At 40.1% G+C, this 10,380-nt stretch overlaps 1 protein-coding gene across 1 annotated transcript in view; it reads left to right on the forward strand.

Moving 5' to 3' along the window:
* Positions 1 to 10,380, forward strand: part of LOC107687838 (peroxidasin-like) — a 53,691-nt gene that overhangs the window by 37,866 nt on the left and 5,445 nt on the right. The window contains exons 13-19 of the mRNA XM_016485312.1: positions 326 to 438; positions 568 to 724; positions 1,948 to 2,056; positions 4,131 to 4,288; positions 6,225 to 7,728; positions 7,812 to 7,946; positions 10,144 to 10,352. Of these exons, the coding sequence (XP_016340798.1) occupies positions 326 to 438; positions 568 to 724; positions 1,948 to 2,056; positions 4,131 to 4,288; positions 6,225 to 7,728; positions 7,812 to 7,946; positions 10,144 to 10,352 (2,385 nt within the window). The remainder of the gene's footprint in view (positions 1 to 325; positions 439 to 567; positions 725 to 1,947; positions 2,057 to 4,130; positions 4,289 to 6,224; positions 7,729 to 7,811; positions 7,947 to 10,143; positions 10,353 to 10,380) is intronic.

Genomic DNA, 10,380 nt, shown 5'->3' on the forward strand with positions numbered 1-10,380 from the left:
CAAACTGAACTATCCCTTTAAGGACCTCAGAGGTCTCCTCAGAGGATCGTGTGAACCAACTCGTAGCTTTGGGGGGGTTAAAATGTTTAGATAAAGCTCTTTAAACAAACCAATCCATTTTGGCCTTGAAGACTTGCATATGCTTCTCAGACTTAACCTCTTGCCCTTTCATTGACTTGAATTACAGAACCTCGACAGTCGGCAACATCTCAACACCATGTATGACCTGTGCATGTTCTTTTCATGTTGTGCATTATGTGCATGACTCATCAGCAGCTGCGGTTTTGTGCGCTGTAATCATTAACATATGTTTTTACATCACCAGTAACGCCTGTTTTCACAAGCACTCCAAGGGATACGACTGTGGAGTCTGGATCAGATGTCCAGATTCCGTGCAGTGCGCAGGGTGAGCCCACACCTATCATCACATGGAGCAAGGTTAGATCCATTAGCTGCCACATTCTCCAACAACTGGCCATCCATCCATTTCCGCCACTTTGGTCCCCATGGGACTATCCTGGTCTTGTGACCAGACTCATTTAAACAATCTCTGGCCCTGATCTACAGGATGGAGTCCAGATTACAGAGAGTGGGAAGTTTCATATCAATCCAGATGGCTATCTGGAAGTGCATGACGTGGGGCTTGCCGATGGGGGACGATATGTGTGTGTAGCCCGCAACTCCATTGGATATTCCTCATCTAGTATGGTGCTAACAGTGCAAGGTAAGAATTGAAGGCTGTAACCACATATTTAGGATTTTGAGGTGGGAGGGTGATCAAATTTAATTGAAGGATTGACCACTGAAAAATAAACTTTGGATGACCACCAACTGAAATAATGCTTTTTGTGTTAAAAAACAACTGGATGGAGCATAACAAAATGAGTACAGGGGTCTTGACACATTTTTTTTTTTTTTTACATTGAAATGACCAGTTTATTCATGAAAATGTAGACTGACTCGAGCTGATAGATCCTTGACATGTAAGGTGTGTTTAACTGGATTTAATTGATCATCGAGATTTGACGCTTGCAGATGGGAAAGTTAAAAACAGAGACGTGAAGTTTGACATTTTCTGCTTCCCATAGTGATGCTTACACGGTGTTTGCATACTTTATCACAAATAAATATTTTAAATATTGTGATACAAAAATAAATATTAAATATTTGTCAGATACACAGACGTTTCAAATGTTTTCATGTAGCAACAGAAACGCTTTTCAGTCAATACGTTGTACTGCTTACGCAGTACGTGCCTGTATATACAGGAAAAGGGTAAACATAAGCCTTTTTTTTTAAACAGTAAAAACTCATCTTCAATGAGCAGCAATCCTGCCAATTGTGAAACAGCTGTGTTGCCATTCGAGCTCCAAGCTCGGTGCTGTCTCAAGTTGGACAAAATTTCTACCTGCCATGCACTGCTTTAAGTCGGATGCTAATCGGTCTACACAGCACCGCATGAAGTCAAACAATCCTGTATCTGCTAGCAGTACTAAATGGCACAAGCTGACTGGTCTCTGCTGGATCTGTAGCCAATGAGATTTGAATAATCTGTCTCATTGTTTACTGTAAGCTAGTCCTGCACGATTGGTCCCTCCACCTCCTCCAGCTCCACATGTCTAAATCTGCTACGAGGGTCTTACACTTGTTGTTTATTTACTCATCTGTGAAAATAATGTAATGTATTAGATTTGTAGACTTTTCTCAGCAAATTATTGATATTTGATTTGTTTGATTTGATTAAATAATTTGGCATATCATGCAATTAATTCAGTTACATTTTTAAATAATCGCATGATTTAACATTATAAGTCACTGTTATTTAAAGTGCCAGTTAATGAATGGAGCTTCTGTTCAGTTTTTAATCCCATGTGCAGATTAAAATTTCCTACTAAACTCCAATTCACAAGCTTTTATTTATACTGATGTTTGTATCATTTTCTCCAGTCCCGCAGGTGAGCAGGGAGGGTGATCCGTTTGTCTCGACGTCTCTTGAAGAGGCCATTCGGAGCATAAACAGCGCAATAGACTCCACCAGGAGGCAGCTCTTTGATGGGTGAGCGCTTGGTGCTGCAGGCAAAACATGCCAAGAAAACAATTCCTTCTGCTGTGAGTCACAATGCCGTAACCCATCAGGAATTTACTGGGACCATTTATGCCTTGGACAAGGGCTGGTCACTGCGGTATGATTCCTAATTTATCACTGCAAGGGGACCCTGCACTCTGAGCTTGATGTTGGGGGTTATTTTGTCTGTCGAGGCCAGTGCCAGCTCACGTTAACTCATTGAGAGTGTTTGTGTTTCATAGCTGGAGAGGATTGTTTCAAAGGCACATGCTTTTGAATGAAGTCTGAGAGATGTTATCCTGGTAAAGAGAGATAGCCAAAGATTAGATTTGGAATTGCAAAACTGATGTCCTTTTTTTCTTCTCATGACTCAATATAAGTCGACATTTTGACTAAGCTTGCCAAAACATTAAATAAAATGTATGCAGTCGAAGACAACTGGTCATGGGTGAAAATCATGAATAATCCTGCCAATGTTTTTGGCACAAATGACCTCAGATATATTGTTATAACTTGGCACCTCCTTAATTCACAAGAGATAATATGTGAAGTGAAGCTAACTCCTTGAATGATAAAAATATTAATGCTGCAAGACTTTGATGTTCTTTAGCTTTTGTTTGAATCTGCACCAACAGCCTTGGAGCAAATGTTTACAGTTGACTTTGGCAAAATGGTTATTCTTTCTTTTATATGGTTCTCTCAAATAACCCCAGTAAACACTGAATTAGATTGTAGTTATTCTGACGTAAATTAAATAACTGAAGCCAGGTTGTTAGGCTATAGGCTTTTTACTGTAGTCAGCTTTTATGATGCCACTTATTAGAATGTAACTTTTACAGTTTGTGGTTTAAGTTGGTTGTAGTCAAATATATTTTGTTCAAATAACTCTAGGCAGTTTAATGTGCTATGAATATTTAGTGAGAACGAAGGAAATAAATTTTACTCTCAAATCATAAATTCTTTTGACAATTAGGGCTGCAAAAACTACTTAAGAATGGCAGAACTTTAGGTACAGAGCCTTCATCAGTGACTGCACTTGAAGGCATACGTTTGAAAACAGTTTTCAGAGTGAGCTTCAGCGGGGAAAACAAGTGTATGATCCAAGTTGTCTAAGGTATGGAAGCACTTTTATTAAATGCTTGAAAGAAGGTCATGTGCATATGTGGCCATGTCAAGTGCTTTGACAGGTCGTTTATGCTCTTCAATGGGGTTCAGATGTGCTTTTTACTATGACATAGTTTCCATTTTGCTTTAATAATCTGTCACCATTTCAGCATGATGCATGTTCCTGCAGAATATTCAATCTCTCTAGTTTGTGCTTTTTTTCCTTTATTTATAGTTTGTTGATTTGAAGCAAGACTGGCAGAATTTTTTATTTTTATTTTTTCCCATGCGCTTGCCATTCTGAGAATTTGGGCTATTTGGCTTTTCATAATGTGTTCAGTCTAAGGGAAATAAAACATCCAAAATAAACTTTTAAATTTTTATTTTATTGCACTTTATCTTTTTGCATCTGTAGATGTCAGTTACAATACCTAAATAGGCCGTTTTCTCAAAAGGAGTTTCTCATGTCAGAAATCTCCACTTAAAACGTTCCTTAAATCTTTATTCCTATTTATATTCTGAAAGCTTTTACAGAGGGGTTTGTTCATATACCATTCACCTGATTTTATAGAACGTTTTATTCTTGAAAACGTGGTGAAAATGCATGCAAATTAGTGCATATTTAATTAGATAATGCCTCTTTTGCATATTTAAAGAACATTTCTGAAAATTTGAAATACAAAAAATGTTTCCAATTCCTAATGGAATCAGTCAATTGGGGAAATATGGTGATATCTATTTATTTTTTTACCCTATTTACCTGGGGTGTCTTGCACTGTCCACAGTTCAAAAACAGGTTTGAATTGATTAATAAGAAATTATGAGATTGTGCTACAAGATCGATCTACTAATCTGTTAGACGAAATGCAGGTCTATAGTTTGCTAATTTGTATTCTCTTCCAGAGTGAGTCTGAATGGCTTTTGTGAATGTGGAAGTTAATGTGTTCTCCACCATCATCAGATCTCCTCGTACCCCTGGCGAGCTTCTGGCTTTGTTCCGTTACCCCCGGGACCCCTACACAGTGGAGCAGGCCAGAGCTGGAGAGATTTTTGAGCAGACCCTACTTCTCATCCAGAGGCATGTCAACCAGGGCCTCATGGTGGACACTAATGGAACAGGTATCTCACACCATAATGCCGCTCTTCAAATTACATATTATTTGTTATTGTGATTTTGTTATTGTGAAATAAAGTAGTATATGGCATAGGGGTGGGAATCACAGGGTACCTCACGATTCGATAAGATACATGGCTCACGAGGCCGATATTATCACGATACAGCAATTCTGCGATAATTGTATCATAATAATGATACATCACAATATCTGTCTAACTATGAAAACAAAATGCCTGTGAAGAGGTTAAGTGCAGGTTCTCTCTCTTCATTCAAGTCCAAACTGCTGAAAATTCTGCAAAAATGAAAATTCTGTCATCATTTACTCACTCTCAAGTTGTTTTAAACCTGCATGAGTTTCTTTCTTCTGTGGAACATAAAAATTATTTTGAAGAATGTGGGTAACTTAACAGTTTCTGGTTCCCAGTGACTTCCATAGTATTATTTTTTTCCTTCTATGAAAGTTAATGGGGAGCAGCAACTGTTTGGTTACCCAAAATATCTTATTTTGCGTTCAGTACAAGAAAGAAATTAATACAGGTTTGGGACAACATGAGAGCAAGTAAATAATGACAGAATTTTAATTTCTGTGTGAAGTATCTGTTTAATGACAAGCGGCAGCATGTTCAGTACTTTTAGTCTGCTGTCATTTTAAGAGCTGCATGCATCCATGCAAGCCAAGGTGGGTCGAGACTTTGGAAATAAATGTGGCTGGGGCATCTATTATTTTACTCACACTGCTGTCCACCATCTCATTAAAAACCTAATTTTCTTAGGCTAGTTAACTTATGTTCACGTTTCCCTCATTCATGTGTTGAGCGCCACCTCGAGGAGCCATGAAGTAGTGACGCTAGGAGCAGGGAAATCTATTTAGAGCACCTTATTTTGTTAATTAAAATATCGATATTTGGCGCCAGCGTATCGATTGTCGTATCGCACGAAGAAGGAAAACCATTTATTGCCATATCGTTATTTTGTCCCACCCCTAATATGGCAATAGAAATGCGTCTGCTTTACTAAATGATGAGCAAACACTGTGGCGCTTTGTGCTACAGAAGACATGGGTCACTGTTTTTTCTGGTTATGACAACAGCACAGCTTTCATCGCCACACTAAGGCAAAATGGCCTCACATGTTTGGACAAGCCCTGCCCCAATCTGAGCATTTACCCTCTGGACACATTCACTGACACAAGTACCAAGAAGGGGTCAACAAGCACAGCATCTATTGCTAACTAGTCTAACATAGCCAGAATTTTAACTGTCATATTGTCCGGTCCACTTTGCAGCTAATTTAATGGCAGGTTTATCTAAATTGGTTGATACTAAAATAGACTTGATACTAAAGCAATGATTCAATATGATTCAAATTAATATAGCAGTGTCAATCCAAGTTAATCCAAAATGAGTGCGTGCAATAACTTTATATGATCAGCAGATTTAATTTAGACCTTTATTCACATATAAACACACATACATAGAACAAATCACATATGGAAAACATGGAAGCTTGCGCATCACACACGTGTGTGTTTGAGCTTCTGTGTTTACCGTATGTGATATTCTCTATGCATGTGTGTCGATCATTGTTTAGATGTAAATTAAAGCATGCCTCTTCACAAGACCTGGTTATAAAACACTCAATACATGTAAATTCATTTTTCAGATCTTCTAAGTTTTGATTACCTGAACTTTCAGTGGAGATCTCAGATTTCATTTAAATAAATCCTCATTTGTGTTTCAAAGATTAACCAAAGTCTGATGGGTTTAGATTTACATGAAGGTGAGTAAATGATGACATAATTTTCATTTTTGGATGAACTATACCTTTAGTGCCTTTCATTACAACTGTATTTGTCTCTTTACAAAATAGTAGTAGCCCAACACTTTTTTTTAACCAAGATCAAAATGATTTTACTAAATGCACACTCTTTCTTAACAGCCTACCGCTACAATGACTTGGTGTCACCGCATTTTCTGGATATGATAGCTAACCTGTCTGGCTGCACGGCCCATCGACGCTTCAACAATTGCTCGGATATCTGCTTTCACCAGAAGTATCGCACCCATGATGGCACTTGCAACAACCTGCAGCACCCCATGTGGGGAGCCTCGCTCACTGCCTTCGAACGCTTGCTAAAGCCCGTCTACGACAATGGCTTCAATCTCCCACGTGGTGCCACTGAGCGAAGGCACAATGGCTTCCCTCTGCCACTTCCACGTCTGGTCTCCACCACCATGATCGGAACGGAGACCATCACCCCAGATGATCGCTACACACACATGCTTATGCAGTGGGGCCAGTTCCTTGACCACGACCTGGATTCAACTGTTGTATCCCTCAGCCAGTCTCGTTTCTCCGATGGACAGTTGTGCACCTCGGTGTGCACCAACGACCCACCTTGCTTTCCCATCATGTTCCCACCCGATGATCCACGGCAGCAGCGCAACGGAGCACGTTGCATGTTCTTTGTGCGCTCTAGTCCCGTTTGCGGCAGTGGAATGACCTCTCTGCTTATGAACTCTGTGTATCCACGTGAGCAGATGAACCAGCTCACCTCCTACATCGATGCTTCCAATGTTTACGGCAGCTCACAGCACGAGGCAGAAGAGATCCGTGACTTGGCCAGCCATCGGGGCATGTTGCAGCAGGGTATTGTGCAACGCACCGGCAAGCCATTGCTCCCCTTTGCAACTGGCCCACCAACAGAATGCATGCGGGACGAAAACGAAAGCCCCATTCCTTGCTTCCTAGCTGGGGACCATCGTGCCAATGAGCAGCTTGGGTTGACGGCTATGCACACGGTTTGGTTCCGTGAACATAACCGCATAGCCAGCGAGTTGCTACGTCTCAACCCCCATTGGGATGGCGACACCATTTACCATGAGGCACGGAAGATAGTTGGAGGCCAAATGCAGCATATAACCTACAGCCATTGGTTACCCAAAATACTGGGCGAGGCTGGCATGAGGCTACTGGGTGACTATAATGGCTATAATCCCAATATTAATGCCGGCATCCTCAACGCTTTTGCAACTGCTGCCTTCCGCTTTGGCCATACGCTCATTAACCCCATTCTGTACCGGCTCAATGAAAACTTTCAGCCCATCCAGCAAGGACACATCTCACTGCATAAGGCTTTTTTCTCACCCTTCCGTATTGTGAACGAAGGAGGCATCGATCCTTTGCTCCGTGGCTTGTTTGGAGTGGCAGGAAAAATGCGCGTGTCCACTCAACTGCTTAACACTGAACTTACTGAACGGCTTTTCTCGATGGCGCATTCAGTGGCACTCGACCTTGCTGCCATGAATATCCAAAGGGGGCGTGACCACGGTATACCCCCCTACAATGACTACCGGGTGTTCTGCAACCTGACGTCCGCACAGACATTTGATGACCTGAGGAATGAGATTCAGAATCCCAGTGTGCGAGAGAAGCTTCAAAGGTTAGCCGCAAAATCTCTCGTTCTAAATCCCAAGTCATTGAAAGACACATTCAGCATTTTCTGGGTGTCTGTTCTGCTCCCAGGCTGTATGGCACACCTAAGAATATTGACCTGTTTCCTGCGCTGATGGCTGAAGAGCTGGTGCCTGGCAGCAGACTGGGACCGACCCTCATGTGTTTACTGGCAACCCAGTTCAAGCGTCTCAGAGATGGTGACCGGTAAGACCTGTCCTTGTTCCTCAGAAATTTCAGATTTTTCAAATTTCAAACTTATTTGTACAGTGCTTTTCATAATACACATTAGGGCTTTTCACACTGCGCTTTACCCTGGGTTATTGTCGTTCTCCATTTTTAACCTCGACTGAAGGCATGTTTCATACTTGTAATTTAGAAGCAGGGTTAGCACCACTTTATATACATTATGAAAGCCTGCTCCAAAGCATATCAGTGGCATGTAGTGGTGTCAAACAGGTACCGTGTTAAACAATACTGTTTGAATCTTGGCTAGATTTTTAGCAACAGACCCAAGAATTGCGTGCTTTATGTTTGCATGCTTTAGTCAGTCATGGAAACAGTGTGAATAGTAGGCAAAAAAAAAGCCAAATAGTGATGGAAAATGTGAATTGGATAGAAGAAAAGATTGTTTTGGAGTGTTTATTCTACCTTTATAGTCCGATAAGTCCATTTAGGGAAAATTTGACAGTTGGCAATATAAAATTAACTTTTTTTTTCCAAGGCATTGTTAGATGCCAGTGTTTCCTGTCATAGCTATGCAAAGATTTGATTTTAAAGTATCATAGCTATTAAACTATTTCTTGTTATGATTTTAAATCTGTATTTAACCTCAGAATGATCTCAAAGTAAAAAGCTGTGCTAAAGTCTGATTTTGTGGTGGCTGTGCTTTAAAATTCAAGCGATGAAAGTCTGACAGTAATCAGTGTTGAGTACTACTGTTAGGTTAACCCTGCCTGCTTTAAATGTTTGAAAATGATTAAAAGATGAAAACATTCATTATTAATTTATAAAAGTAATCAAAAAGTATTCAAATGCAATCAGTTACATTAATGAAGTAATTGAAATAGACTACTACTTATTACATTTTAAATAGGGTAACTTGTAATCTGTAACCTATTACATTTCCAAAGTAACTTTCCCAACACTGTATATAAAATAGGGATGTGCAATGTAAATGCTATATAAACACGTAGTTCTACCTTTGTCCAGTCATAAGAACATTAACCAAGGGTTTAGGAATGTACAGTGTGAAACATCAGCTTATGAATACACAAGATTAATTGTTAACCGGATAAATTGTGAGCAGTGTGAAACGTGAAGCAAGATAACCTAGGATTCTGTTTACCTGGGGTTTAGAGTGAACCAGGCTTAACTATTCTGAGTGTGAGAAGACCTATTGTTTCAAAGCAGCTTTACAAAAAAAATCATGATGTTCATGATTATAATATCTTAATATATTCATGCCTAATATTATATTTGGGGGCAGTCGTGGCCTAATGGTTAGAGACCCGTACCAGCAGGAATTATAGGTGGGGGAAGTGAATAACCAGTGAATGACCAGCGCTCTCTTCTACCCTCAATACCATGGCTGAAGTGCCCTTGAGCAAGGCACCGAACCCTCAACTGCTCCCTGGGCGCCACAGCAATATGGCTGCCCACTGCTCCGGGTGGTTCATTCCTACTAAGCAGTCCAGTTATCCATGAAATAAAAAAAAAAATATATATATATATATATTCAGCAAAGATGCATTAATCTAATCGAAAGCCTTTTGAAGATTGTTTAAAAAAAAATTTTTTTATTTAAAATCTAGGATAGGAGCATTTATTTAAATTTGGATACCTGATTGCTTTAAGTAGAAATCTCTTAAATAGACCATCTTAAAGACTTTTGCTTTTGTTTTGGAGAGGATGACAGTGATTTCATCAAATAGGATGATCTTTTGGTTACTTTTGTTACAGCATCTTTTGTTTACTTTTGTATGTGCTATCAGATGGAAGCCGATTGCTCTTGCTGAGTATAGCAGTGAATTAGTTTTACGGGAACTTCAAAGAGGCCCTTGATTATTATCTTGCAGCCATATCCTCTGCTCTGACACACTGCTAACTACAGGGCCATCAGTGTAGCTGTTTATCATACATTGGTCCTGTGTTATAGTACTACAACGCACAATTTTTTATTTTTTTTTTGCTTTGTTTTCTGTTTGTTTTTGGGTTGTTGTTTTTTGGGGGGGGCGGGGGGGGTTTCACTACTGTGTGTGCACTTGGATGGGATAAATGCACAGCACAAATTCTGAGTATGGGACACAGTATACTCGTGTTAAGCGGTATTACTATTATTTGGTGATGTGCATAACTGACACGGTTAAATAATTAATCAGCAACTTCACTCATGTAATTGTAGGTTTTGGTATGAGAACCCTGGCTCCTTTAGCCCTGCTCAGTTGACCCAGCTGAAGCAGACGTCTCTCGCCCGGGTGTTGTGTGACAATAGCGACAACATCACCCGAATCCAGTCAGATGTCTTTAGCGTGGCTAAATTCCCTCACAGTTATGGAAGCTGTGATGATGTACCTAAGATTGACCTACGTATGTGGCAGGACTGCTGTGAAGGTACGAGACTCGGTTTACCATGACTCAC

The sequence above is a fragment of the Sinocyclocheilus anshuiensis genome, unplaced genomic scaffold, assembly GCF_001515605.1.
Source record: "Sinocyclocheilus anshuiensis isolate Anshui unplaced genomic scaffold, SAMN03320099.WGS_v1.1 scaffold197, whole genome shotgun sequence".
Classification (NCBI taxonomy): Eukaryota; Metazoa; Chordata; class Actinopteri; order Cypriniformes; family Cyprinidae; genus Sinocyclocheilus; species Sinocyclocheilus anshuiensis.